The sequence below is a fragment of the Ochotona princeps genome, chromosome 14, assembly GCF_030435755.1.
Source record: "Ochotona princeps isolate mOchPri1 chromosome 14, mOchPri1.hap1, whole genome shotgun sequence".
NCBI lineage: Eukaryota > Metazoa > Chordata > Mammalia > Lagomorpha > Ochotonidae > Ochotona > Ochotona princeps.
The window spans coordinates 63,226,828-63,241,000 of record NC_080845.1 but is presented as its reverse complement, the minus strand read 5'-3'; the positions used below and the strand labels follow the sequence as shown (position 1 = coordinate 63,241,000).

The following is a 14,173-nucleotide window of genomic DNA, read 5'->3' as shown; positions in this document are numbered from 1 at the left end:
TTATGTTTGGGATGAATAGGCTTATCTGCACTGACAGGAAAACTGTAAATGTCTTCCATTCCTGGGCTTCGTAGAACTCAGCTATCAGGTGAAATGTTCTGCTATCCAGTGAACTACTCATCAGGACACACGAAATAAAACTCAAAGTTGTAAATCACTCTTTTAAACAAAAACAAAAAGCTAGTAATATATATTTGGAACCATCAGAACTATTTCAAATAGCCTATAATTCACACAAAGTGTAACTTGGAAAACACAAATGTTTTGGCCCATTTATTTAAAAAAGCTTCAGATAAATTGTTTATCAAATGCTCATTAAGGATGGAGAGCCAACAGACTATTTACAAGAAAGGTACGGGTATTTTACAAAGTTTATGATGACATTTAAAAATAAATGTATTTGGTGTATAAAGTTTTGAAATGCACACACAGTTTTACTACAAACATACAGTTTTCACAAACTTTGAAAAGACTTCTCCATATTTTGGGGGGCTATTTTGTAAAACTTCAATTTTCTCAAGTAATTATTTAGGAAGAAAAACAGGATTTCCACAGAAAAAGATGGTGACATGAATGATATTCCACCAGCCACATTTTGATGATTTGTTTCACTCTTAAATTTCTTCTGTCAGCCAAAATTATTTTCTGGGTCAATTTCCTCAGGTGAGCTTGTTCACATTTCGAATCAAATTCAGTGATGACATTATTTTAGTTTCACTTTTCTTTTTGCTTCTTTATGTTTCTTCCGACAATCCTAGAAAAATCATAAATTCAAGTCTTTGTTAGTAAGCGTATACTGTTTCAATGTATTCAAGAACCATACGGTAGTTTGTGTAAGTTTATAGGTTATAGAGGTTACTGTGACGGTCATGGTTATGGAAATCCAAGCACTCACCATAAGCAGGCTATGTGTTCTGGCCTCCCAGGAACTTCTGCTAGTATTATTCCCCTCTCCTCTCCAGAATAAGTCAGAACCTATTTAGAAAATACAAAGTTACTATAAAATGGAATATATCTAGCGTTCAGAATTAAGATCTCCAATTCTAGTTGACTATTTTCTTCAACTCTACTAATCTTTTTTTTAAGGATTTATTCACTTTTATTGGAAAGTCAGATATTTGGAGAGGAGGAGAGACAGAGAGGAAGATCTTCCGTCCAATGATTCACTCCCCAAGTGACCTCAACAGCCGGTGCTGCGCCGATCCAAAGCCAGGAGTCAGAAACTTCCTCCATGTCTCCCATGCGGGTGCAGGGTCCCAAGGCTTTGGGCCGTCCTCGACTGCTTTCCCAGGCCACAGGCAGGGAGCTGGATGGGAAGTGGAGCTGCCGGGATTAGAACCGGCGCCCGTATGGGATCCCAGCACATTCAAGGCGAGACCTTAGCAGCTAGGCCATGCCGCCGGGCCCTACTTATCTTCTTTAACTTGACACTTTTTTTAAGTAAGACATTATTTTTCAGGAAGTGAGAAATTTTAGTGCTATAACTGATCTCTGTGGATAAAGCTTTGAGTGTGAGTTGCTAAGCAACACAGATTAACCAATAAATGGGTGTCCAGTCAGCAGCAGCTGAGATGTATTCCACGTTACAATTTGGAAGCACAGAGGCTGCTGACACAGGTCATAACAAAGGCTTCCACATTATTATTCATCAGAAAAATGGGTATTTTAGGAGTCCAGCAATCAAATCAGCAGTAGTATGATGAAGGTTTCTCTTCAGGCCATCTAGAAACTTCACATCCCTTTTCTTAAATGTACTTCTCCCTGAGATCTGGCCAGAATGTCGAGCCGACACTTAAGCTAGTAGTGAAGGGCAGTCAGGACCGCAGATCCCTTGTGCTTTTATGCCAAGGAGCACAAAGCTGGATTATCCAAAAGAACCAGGGAGTTTTGGCCTGGCAATCGTTTATCTTGCTACTGTAACCCCATGTGGACTTTTATGGTCCCAAAAATAGTGCAGCAGTCAGCATGAAGGTGGCAAAGCCATGCGATGCTACAAAGGGCCAGAGTTTCTGGATGGGGGTGACTGTAAGAAGAGCTGTACTGTCACCACTCACTGGGAATGTAGACTCACTCACCATGAAGTCTTTCATCATGCTTAGAGAAAAAGAAAAAGCGAGTGGTTTGTTTTGCAGGTAATGATGCTTCTCTGAAAAAAGAGGGGAGAGGGAAATAGACAGATATTGGTTGGCTTAATTTCAATAATTTCAAAGAAATACTTACATTAAAGGCATAAATCAAATGATACCTTAAATAAACTGATATATTATCTTCTCAAATATAATATTTGTTTTCCTCATTTTGCCCTGAACTAAAAATCATCCTACTTTCCCTCCAATTCAACATGCCTCTCTCCTAAGGTTTTAACAGCGAAACTTGTTCAACTGTAAGCTGACGCTTCCCACTCCAGCTGCTCTTACTATTGCTTCCTCACTGCCAGGGTTCCCCACAGGCAGCAGATGGGGGACTGGGCTGGGGGCACCCAGCCTACCTCAGGATCCCGTTTCTAGACCCACAAATCACTGCTGGTTCACTTCCTGATATGCATTCTTTCTCCCACAGGTGTATCCAAATCTCAAGGGAAAAGAGACTATTCCAAAGTACATAAAGTAAGGAGCTAAGAAAAAAGGAAGTTGTAGGACAAATTTGGATACTCCTAAAATACAGTGAAAGATGTCTAACTCCATTTTTATCAATTATGAAATGTATCTGCACAAGAATGCTTACTCAGGGATGGGCTGTCTGTGATCTGTGTCTTCAGCGACATCTTCCTCCTCTGAAGTGCTGCTGTCTTGGAAACGAGGGTCTCCCTTGCAGCCAGTCCTCCCAGGTTTCATCGTTTCAACTCTGTAGGTTTCTGTATCATTAGGACAGGCAGAGATGAGTCTTGGAACTGAACGATGAAACACTGCTCAACACATGCATTCTATTACTTTCTCCATAAACACATAACTCAAATTTTAATATGTTAACTGTTAAAAAAGGGAGTTTCACCTTTTTTGAATTTTCAAATAGGGGGAAACTGTCATAATTTTGACATTGCTAGGGTTTTATGTGATAAGGAATACAGTACTGTAAGAAGATATAACAAAATCAAATTTTGCTACTCTTTATACATGCAAAAGGTACATTTTTGCATTTTTCAATCCCAAAATCTTTTAAAAAAAATTGTTGAAAAAGCTACCTCCATAACCATCTTCTGCAATGCCAAAAATTTCCCACACACCTCAAAGATAGCACGCATGGTGCTGGTGTCTAGGACCAAGCACAAGTCCAATTTCTCACACGTGGCCCTCAAAATTAGGTTTACAGTCAATTTGTACCTCACGGAAACTTCAGAGGCAGAAGAGAGGCGAGAACAGGGAAGAGGCAAAGGTTAGGCTACAGCATCTCATTTACAACAGTAAAACTACTAGATGGCTTATCTCATCTTAGAATGCCAAGGCTAACTACTGATTTGTATCTGTCAAGCTCACACTGAGCTGCTAATCTTTAAAGAATCAGTTTAGCTGTAGCTGAATTCTGCTGTACAGAATATCACATGAACATCTGGAATACAGAGCCAGGAACATGCTCCTCAGGAATACATGTTTTATTCGTGGCCCATATTAACTTTCAGACGTAAGTTGGAGGACCTGGAATGCAAAACTGGAGGTACTTCACACTTTTTATACTTCCCCTACATTCCGGTAAATCACCAAGAGTTAACTTTTTTTTTAAAGCAAAAAAAAGATTTATTTTTATTTATTGGAAAGTCAGGTTTTCAGAGAGGAGAAGCAGAAAGATCTTTTGTCCGCAGATTCACTACCCAAGCAGCCACAATGACTGCAGCCATGACGATCTGAAGCCAGGAGCCAGGAGCTTCCTCCGTGTCTCCCACGCGGGTGCGGGGTCCCAGGGCATTGGCCTGTCCTCGTCTGCTTTTCCAGGCCACAGGCAGGGAGCTGAGTGGGAAGTGGGGCAGCCAGGACACGAACCAAAACTCACTGGTGCAGCAAAGGTGAGGACAGGACCCAATCACTAGGCTACTGCCCCAGGCTCGCAAGAGTAAACTTTTTAATTACTGACCTAATGATGCTGTGGTATGTTTATACGCAGCCAAGATGATTTGTTTTCTCTATCAATACATGGCACTAGTTTTCCATAAGTCACAGCATTTAAAATTCTACTGAAGACACAAACCTATTTAACATACAGCTTACTATACTACTTTATGGTGATTTTTACTTAATGCAAAAATAGTTTCTCTTAAAGCATCAGTCACAACACATTACCACCATGATGGTACAGAATTTCATGCTATTAATTTTTTTAAGTGAACCAGTATATTCTGAACAGCAGACAGGAAGAGAGCTCTCTGATTTATTGGTTTACTTTTCAAATGCATTCAGGATCTGGGGCTGGAACAAGCTGAAGACAGAAGCCTGGAACTCAACCCATGTCTCCCACATCATGGGAGGAACCGAAACACGTCAGCCATCCCCTCCTGCCTCTGAAAGCGCACATCAGCAGAAACAGAGAATCAGGAGTGCAGCTGGAACCTGAATGCAGGCCCTCCAATACCGGCTACAGGTACCCCAAGCGGTGTGCTAACTGCTGTGCCAAGCGACAACCTTGTAAATCTCAGTCAAGTAATTCACTCTGCACCCTCAATTGCCTTAAACGGAAAAGGGAAGAACAGTACCTTCCTTTGAGTCCTTAGTGTCTGAATCAAAAAAGGAGAATGTGAACCCCTTAGGCTGCTTGGGCGTGGTAGAGAGCGCCCCGGGGCTGTGCACGCCCTGAGCTTTCTCTCCATCACAGTCCTCATTCCAGGGCGAGTCTTCTTCCTTTTCACTGGCATCTTTTGTAGATAGGAAGATTTCTTTTAAATCCGTAGAGATGTTATAATACATTTCTTTAGACACTTCAGGCAGCTTTTCAATTTCTTCCCTTTTTTTCTTTCTTTTTGCTTTACTGAAATGATAATACATGGCCATGTGACATCACAAAGAAACAAGTTCTGAGTAATTTCCAGAATTAATTATAATTAATTAATTATACGAAACTTGGATAAGTTTTTTTCCAACTAAGAAGTTCCATGCATAAGATTCTTTTACTAAAGGCAGAATCTTGACCAATAAGCCTTCTTACACAAAACATTTAAAAATTACATATTAAATATGAATGAATTTTCTCTTGCCCCTGAACTTCATTTAGAAATCATGGCTAGCTAATAGCTGCCAGGAAGGAAATCACTTAGCCTGAACAAGCCTCAGTTCCCTTACCTATAAAATGGATACGCTGAACCAAATTTTGAACTCCATGTTCATTTCAATTTCTGAAATTATGTGAATTTTATTAAAGTGATGGGAAATAATAAGTTTAGAGTGAAAAGTGTTTGTTATAAATCTACTTTATCTTCAGGAACGAACATTTCTTTCCTCTTTGAGGTTAACCAAAATTACATAGAAACTTCTGATACTGAGTTTTTAGTTAATATAAAAAAAAAGCCCCTTTCTATTAAAGCCCATTCCATGTAACATCAATCCAGGTCAAAGTTATTGTATTACCTAAAATAATAAGTGAAAAGGATACCTAAACAATAATCTTAAGATCTAAGCTATCTCAAAAAGAGTGTGTTTCATACATCATGGAATAAACCAACCTGACTATATTTGATGACAGATATGTTCCCAATGTAACCAAGCTATATATAAAAATGGTCTCATATGGACTGTATCAAGGAGTACCCTGAACTACTATGTGGCCCGCTATCTTTAAAACTGGGCCAGAAACTCTTTGATCAGTTCTTTCAAGAGGCAGAGTTGAATTTCCCATCCCTTGGCTGTGGCCGGGGCTTGGTGAGGTCTTTCAATGAGCAGGCGGCATCAGCAGTTCCGGCAACTGACTGCTTAGGCCAGGGTCTCAAGAACAGGTCAAAGGCCCTGAGGAAACTACTGAGAGAATCTGCCCGGCCTTGGAGGGGGCTGGAGGTGAAGGGCTTACACAAGAGTACAGCAAATTCTACTGGAAACTGCAAGAAAGGGAATCCTTGTGGTGTGGTGGCAGTGGGTTTAGCAGCACTATCGCCTATATTAATATGGCAAATAAAAATGTACATATCTATTTAGGTGAGCTAGTTAAGCAGATCTCCAGGGAACAATTGGAAGAATTTTCTTTTTTTTCTTCTTGCTGCTAAGAGTAACATGTGAGGAGAGTAAAACTGAAGAGACATTTAAAAAAAAAAAATCCCTAATGCCCAGAAAGTAAACGACATACTAATTTAAGAAATACTCCTAAGCAAAGATCTTATCCATGATAAGTCAGGAAACATGGGCTAAAGGAGGCTGGCTAACTGTGCTCCATGAAGTCAAGTCTGGGCTGTTGCCATGCTTGAACTGCCTACTAACAGAGTTTTTCTTTAACTTGAAATGATTGGGGGGGGGAATAAAGATGAGTTCTTGACATACAAAAATTACATATTTCAATATCCTTTCGTAGTCATTAGAACACAGCCTCTCTCGTATATGTATGATTACTTTTCTGCCACAAAAGTGGAGTGAAATCATAACAAGAGAATGATGTGCAAAGTCACACTTACTATCTTGGCCTCTTTTACAGAAAAAATCTGTAGAATCAATCTAAAAATCAAGTCATGTGTTATGATCTTACACAGATCTAAGAAACTGCAGTTTTTCAAACAATAGCGTTCTCTATGGATATTAAAGGAATTCTCTCAGTAGTTTCTGAAGCCCAGGATACAAGGCGGGGACAAAACTTATTATTTCAAAATGAAGTTTGAGTGTAGCTTTTCTCTAAAGCAGTTAACCCCAGCACATTCACAAGAGACCCACAAAGATTTTAAGAGTTTTATTAGCAGAAACACCACTAGCCTGAACTGAAATATTCCAAAACAGAGGCTTTTTAAAATCTCCTAACTTCAACAAGCTGTACCATGGTGCAGCCCCTATTTCCTCATTTTGAAATGCATTAATTTGATAGGTAGAGAAAACAGAGATAGAGGCCTTCCATTCAATGGCTCACTCTTCAGAAACCCCTAAGCTAGGGCAGGACCAACCCAAAGCTGAGATCCCCGAATCAATCCAGGTCTCTCATGTGGGTGTCAGGAAACCAGCTCCTTAGTTACCACTGCTGATTCCAGGAATGTGCAGCAGCAGCAGGAATGGGAAGTGGAGCTAGGTCTTGACCTTGGCAATCCGGTAAGGGATAAGGGCATCCAAGGGCTTCCTAACTACCAAATGCTCACCACACGCATGCGTCTTCAGTTCACAATCTTCTAGTCAAAGAGAACATCCAATATGCTATATTCAAAGACCTGGATCTGACCTGGATGACAACATCCTCAATTTAGAGGTGATGCTTAAAAAAGCATGAGACATCTGAGAAATCTAAGGAGGAAGTGGGTATATTGGGTGTGTGGTAAACTGCAGCCAGACGGCCGACCATGGTTGAACTTTCACGTCCATAAATTCTTCGATATTTCTTCCTTCAACAGGTGGTGGTACCCACTCCTATTACAGTACAGGATGGGTGTAGTGACTTGTTTGAGGAAAAACAAGTAAGGCAGATGCAGCAGCTGTGTGACTTTAAAGACTAAATCAGAAGGCATTTGTTGGTTCCTTTCCTTTCTTTATTGGGTCACCTGTCTTGAGGGATGCCAGCTCACTGGTGGGGAACAGAAGCAGCCTAAAGGAGATTCTAATGGTCAAGAGTCAGACCGCCTGCCAACAGCCAGGTGAGGGAACCTTCCTAGAAACCATATCCGTCCAATCAGTTTTGTGAAGATTAAAATCTAGGGCAACATTCTGACTATAATCTGTCGAGAAATACTGACCAAAAGCTAAGGCGGCGCATCCCAAGCTTTCAACTCACAGAAACTTGGCAATAATAAGCACTTTGCTTTTAAGATGCTATGTTTTGGGCAATTTGTTATGCTACAAAAATAATAACTACATATAGACAAAAACAAGAATAATATATTTTATAAATTAATCCCCTTTTTGTGTTCAATGTGGGTTTTCTGAAATAACATACACAAATTGTACATTGGAAGGACCATTATATCTACATTGGTCTAATGTTACTCCTGAAAAGAACTCTTTAAGTTTGGGACAATTTTAGATTCACAATTGCAAGAACAGAATCCCCAAATATCTTTCACCACTTTCCTATAATGCAATAACTCACATAATTATGATAAATTGTCAAAAATAAAAGATCAACACTGTTATCAACTGAACTTGGACTTCATTCTGTTTTTCACTGTTTCTCTACAAATACATTTTTTTGAATCAAGATCCAATCAAGATACTACATTGTTTTAGTGATTTAAGCTGCTACTAAGAGTCGGAAATATTAAGGATTTAAACCAATTAATTATTGGCTACTTCATGCATTTGCTTTATTAACAAACTGAATGCAAATATGTAGGAAAATTAAACAAACAAAAGGTTTACTTATTTTCCTTGAAACAGTAACACAGAGACGGAGAGCCAAAGAGGGATTTTTTTATCGGGTTTTCCACTTTCCCAAATAGTCCCAATTGCTGGGGGTGGGCCAGGCTGAAGCCAGAAGCCTAGGCCTCTGTTAGGATCTCTTATTTGGGTGGGAGCCCAAGTACTTGGGCCACCTTCTGCTTCTCCAGCTGCATCAGCAGGGATCTGGATCAGAAGAGACTTGTTGCTGGCATCACAGGCAGTGGCTTACTCTGCTACACTGCACATACCAGCCCTGGAGAGTGACACTTCTACCACACTACAGCAATGTAGGTTGAATGTTAGCATTTCAAAACGTATGTCCACATTCCGATTCCTCAAGCCGATCAATTTTACCTTATTTGCACAAAGTGTCCTAAGCAGTAAGTTAAGGACTTAGATGAGATCATGCAGATGATTTCAGCAGAACCAAAATCAAACCCTTAGTGTCCTTTTAAGAGACAGAGCCTGGCCCGGCGGCGTGGCCTAGCAGCTAAAGTCCTTGCCTTGAACGCGCCAGGATCCCATATGGTCGCCGGTTCTAATCCCGGTAGCTCCACTTCCCATCCAGCTCCCTGCTTGTGGCCTGGGAAAGCAGTCAAGGACGGCCCAATGCACTGGGACCCTGCACCTGCGTGGGAGACCTGGAAGAGGTTCCTGGTTCCCAGGTTCGGATTGGCATGCACTGGCCGTTGCGGCTCACTTGGGGAGTGAATCATCGGACGGAAGATCTTCCTCTCTGTCTCTTCTCTCTGTATATCTGACTTTGTAATAAAAATAAATAAAATAAAAAAAAAAGAGAGAGCCAAGGGTCTGGCGTGATAGTGTAGTGGTTAAGGTCCTCGCCTTGCACATGCCAGGATCCCATATGGGCGCCGGTTCTAATCCTGGCAGCTCCACTTCCCATCCAGCTCCCTGCTTGTGGCCTGGGAAAGCAGTCAAGGACGGCCCAAAGCTTTAGGACCCTGCACCTGTGTGGGAGACCCGGAAAGAAGTTCCTGGCTCCTGGCTTTGGATCAGCGCAGCAACAGCCGTTGCGGCCACTTAGGCAGTGAATCATCGGACGGAAGATCTTCCTCTCTGTCTCTCCTCCTCTCTGCATATCCGGCTTTCCAATAATAATAATAAAAAAAATCTTTAAAATGAGATGAAATAATGGCCATACCTTTCTTTTGGTTTATCATCTTTTTTCCTTTCATAAGTGGCATGGTCATGTCTCGTTGGATCATAACGTATGATGTCCCTGTATAAGAAAAGGAGCAGTAAATCAGACACCAGTATTTAGATCTTGGGATTGGGGCAAGATGAAACTGTTTGAAACATCCTAAAATTCCTAAGATAAAATGAAATAATAGCTGTGATGTGCATAAAATATCTCACTGGTAAGGCAGGGGATGGATAAAGGAACAGTGGAGAAAACTGATAATGCATCATGTGTTGGTGATTGAAGATGCTGGATAATGGTGTACAGGGCTTTTCTTGTATTAATCTTTGTAAATTACATTTTTAAAATTTCATAATAGTTACATTTACATAGTTTAACAGTTTTATAGTTAACAGGTAAAATTGTTTTGCAAAAGTTACATTACTAAAAGCAAAGCCGCTATGACATCAAAGTCTAGAAAGACATATTTTACTTTTTTCGAAGTGAATCAATGGGCTAAAGATCAGTACATGTATAAGATCTGATACATACTGCCTACTGCTTTCCCAGGGAAATTCAGAATAGTTCAGTTTTAAACTGAGTCTAAGAAGGAATTCATGGCAAAGGAAAAAAGTAGAATGGGATGGAACATAAACCATACTTAAATTTCTTCGCAGTCGCTGATCCCTTGCTTGAAGAACTGCTTAAATTCACATTCAAAACACTCTGTACCACATTCAGGGCTTGCTTTTTTTCTGCAGCAAATTCTTCTTCCTCAGTAGTTTTTTCTTCATTCACCTCTTTGACACAAAAAGATACTTAGTAATATCATGGTCAATATATCTTAAGAAATCTCAGGCTCCAAAACGTAACCAAATACCTGTGAGTTGCAAAGCCCATCAGGCTAAGAAATGCTTCACCTCATTTCATTACCTTCTCTAGCCCCAGATTGTTAGGCCACAGCAAACCCAAAATCTGTCTGACTATCAAAGAAAAAGTCCCACTTTTATTTGCAATTATAGAAATGAAATTTGGATTGAATGGTTTTCTATGCCAAGTTTAAAATTTGTATGAACAAGATTGACAAACATTAATCCAACAAGATATAATCACGTATCTAAAGTGATTATTCTGGGGCTAGGGCTGTAGCATAACAAAGTAAGCCTCTGCCTGCAGTAATAACACCTCTATGAGTGACAAATCAAGTCCCACCAGCGCAACTTCCAACACAGCTCTCAGCTAATGGTCTGGGAAGGCAACAGAAGACAGACCACATCCTTGGGCCCTTGCATCCATGCAGGAGACACAGAAGATCCTAGCTCCTGGCTTTGCATCAGCCCAGCCTTGCCACTGCAGCCAACTGGAGAGTAAACTAGCACATGGCAGATATTTCTGTCTCTCTTTCTCTGTAAATCTGTGTTTCTAATAAAAATAAATTTTTTATATAAACTGATTATTCTTTGACTATTTTAAACATTCTAATAAATGAATCTAAATTGCATGCATAGCTAAAAATGAGAGAAATGGTGAAAAATGGTAAGTGGAAGGGCAGATCTACAGAGAGGAGACAGGAGAGAGTTCTTCCACCTGCCAGTTCATTCCTTACACGGCCATAAATGGCTGCAGCTGATCCAATCCAAAGCCAGGAGTCAGGAGCTACTGCTTGGTCTCCAAGGACTTGGACCATATGCCATTACTTTGCCAGGCCATAAGCAGGGAATTGGATCAGAGGTGGAGTAGCCGGGACATGAACGGTGCCTATATGAGATGCTGGTGCGACAGGTGGAGGATCAGTCTGCTATGTTACCATGCCAGCCCCATCAACTTTTGAGTCTGTAATAAAAACTTCAGGAGGAAAGCCATGTGCCAAGTACACAAAGGCAACATGGAATCTTACAGGCTGCAATCTCAAGTATTAGAAACAAATGGCAGAGAACAAGATTAAATAACTAATTTTAAGTATGGGTTACAAAAGGAATCTAAGTAACTTTGTGCAGAATAAAATAAACTAACAGAAATGTAAGTAGAATAATGATTTTTTTTCTAGAGATGTTCCTGAAGTTTCTGAGGGCTCAAAGGGGCTGAGAAGGTATCTGAGTGGATCAAGCAACTGCAGGTACCAGAAACACAATGAAGGAAGAAAGTGCAGCTTTTTATGTTGCATTGGTTTGAACACTGAACACTGCCAGTGTTCAGTCGATTCTGACTTTCAGAAACAACTTTAATTTTTACCAAATGGCAATCATGAAGGAACAGAATACAGTGCTGGGAAGCTCTCCGGATGATACAGCCTGAATGTGCTGCTTATTTACAGGGCAAACAGAAAGGAAGCACAGAGCGTCCATTTCTGTCTACCTTCAAAACACACAGAAAGGTTTGGAAGCGCTCACTTTCCAGAGTGAGAAATTCAACTTTGGACTTGCTAAGTTTTAAACTAAGGATGGTCTATGTGAAATATACAGCAAATAAGAAAAATCAGTCTGGAGCAAAAACCCAAATTTAGCAAATGCTCAGATTCAAGTAATGGCTAAAGTCCTGGGGCTCACAGAACATTAGAAAGAGCCTCCATCTGTAGGCAAAGGGAAGACCTAAGGGTTAAAAAGCTATTCATAGCATTGAAGGACAAAGGATCAGAAGTCTGTAAGGAGACTCTAAATGCAGGCTACGTCACGAGGCTCTGCTCATTCCTGAGCTTTCAACGTGAAATCTTGAGTGGAAGACCTGAAGCGTAAGGTGGTACAGACCCTGGAGAACTGACAACAAGCCTCTCTGAACCTCCTTCCTGAAATGTGCAATACTAATACTAACGATCTCAGAGAATTCAGAGGATTAAGCCAGGGATGGTCTTCCACAAAAAGCCAACCACCAGGGACTGGCTTTGTGGTACAGTGGGATAAGCAACCGCTGATGATGTTAGCATAGCAAGTCCTAGTTACTCTGTTTCTAATCCAACCTCTTGCTGACCTGTCTGGGAAGGCTGCAGAAGATGGCCCAAGCCGGCGGGCTTCTGGCTTTGGCTTGGCCCACTTCCAGCCTTTGAGGCCATTGGAGAGTGGACCAAAAGATAGAAGATCTCTCCCTTTTCGTCCCTCTGCCTTTCCAACGAATAAATAAGCAACTTTTCAAAACAACAACAAAAAAATTGCTATTACTGAATTAAACATAATTTGATTTTTCATTTCAAATTTAGAAGTGAAAGAGAAAGGAAACGGAAACTTGAAAACTGGCAGGGCTGTACGAATGGGTTTTGGGGATTCATGAGCTCTAACATGTCTTTGAAAAGAAAAGGAAGAAAGGAGAAATGGGAAATATGGAATTAAAAGTGAAAAGGAGATTAACAAGAACTATGAATGGGATTAGGAAGAAACAAAAGGAAGAAAGTTCTGAGACTAAGAAAGACAATTAGGTTCAAGGCGGGTATGTAAGAACAGAATGTCTTACATAGTTTGGAACTACAGCTGGAAAGAAATCCTATAAGAAGTTGAAAATAAAAACAGTTTTGATGCTTCTGATGGCATTATTACTACTATACAATACAGCCAAAGAAAAAATGAAGCCAGGTCGCATGGCAATTAATGGTATTTTGCTTTTTCAAAAAATAAGCACCCATGCTGCCCACTGAAGGAAGATGAATACTCTACCCATTGGAAAGAGTAGCTTCATGCTCTCGGCCAGAACCGGCCATGTTGCCAACAGGTGCTGTCAGGGACGCACCTCACCTGCTGCTCACGTCACGGACAAGATGTCAGAGGATCTTGGATGGATGTCCTCTACCTGCCCTTTCAGCTTCAAATAACAGATGCTCATTAAATAATTTAAAATGTACCTAAGAAATGCTAAGTCAACTAGACACTTGGTGACAAAATCCTCAATCTAATGTCTTGGGCTGCGGTTCTGACGTCAGGATGATTTGAATAATGAAGCTTTTACCTTCCTGCTCCCCTTCGCTGTCACTCTCCAGAAACCGGGAGTCCATGCGGAATCTGTCATCGTTGCCAAAGTGAGACTGTAAATCCATGAGCTACAACGACAGAAAGCAGAAACAAAGGACTGCTACATCCCCAAGAAACTGCTTCTACTGAAGGCTCTGCGTGAACCTCGTCATGACAGGAAATCCATCAGGTGAACCTGTCCATGTAGCCTCACTCTGAATGGTCAGAGAGGACCACAGAGGACTCGCTCCCAAGTTAAACATCACACTAGAATGGGCGCTAACATCTACCCATGACCATCCAGATTTACGGGCTATGTCAAAGGATAGCGACCTGTCGCAACTTTTATTATTTTCAGTCTTAAACTAACCTTCTGTCCGGCTCTGCCCTCAAACTGAGGTTTAATTTTGAACCTGTCACTGTCATCCTCAGAATCAGATTCTTCATCGTCACTGCTCTCAAACAGCTTCCCAGATGCTTTGCCCACAGGTTCCTGGTAAGCAGACACAGAATGAACAGAGATGTTAAGTAACTGAGGCAATCAGCATTCTCTTCATCACGTAAAAGTCCCCACATTTAAAAAACAACGATCCAGATGCATGTAACAGGAATGCGTGGACAAC

The 14,173-nt window shown here is 40.8% G+C and overlaps 1 protein-coding gene across 1 annotated transcript in view; it reads right to left on the bottom strand.

Annotated features, from left to right (window-relative positions):
* Window positions 1-254: 254 nt before the first annotated feature.
* The window catches only part of NOL8 (nucleolar protein 8), a 38,220-nt gene continuing 24,301 nt past the window's right edge, over window positions 255-14,173 (bottom strand). The window contains exons 9-17 of the mRNA XM_058672561.1: window positions 13,921-14,043; window positions 13,549-13,639; window positions 10,280-10,418; window positions 9,640-9,717; window positions 4,682-4,953; window positions 2,725-2,854; window positions 2,076-2,146; window positions 896-975; window positions 255-754 (exon numbers count right to left, since the gene is read on the bottom strand). Coding sequence (XP_058528544.1) covers window positions 704-754; window positions 896-975; window positions 2,076-2,146; window positions 2,725-2,854; window positions 4,682-4,953; window positions 9,640-9,717; window positions 10,280-10,418; window positions 13,549-13,639; window positions 13,921-14,043 — 1,035 coding nt within the window. The 3' untranslated portion in view covers window positions 255-703. The remainder of the gene's footprint in view (window positions 755-895; window positions 976-2,075; window positions 2,147-2,724; window positions 2,855-4,681; window positions 4,954-9,639; window positions 9,718-10,279; window positions 10,419-13,548; window positions 13,640-13,920; window positions 14,044-14,173) is intronic.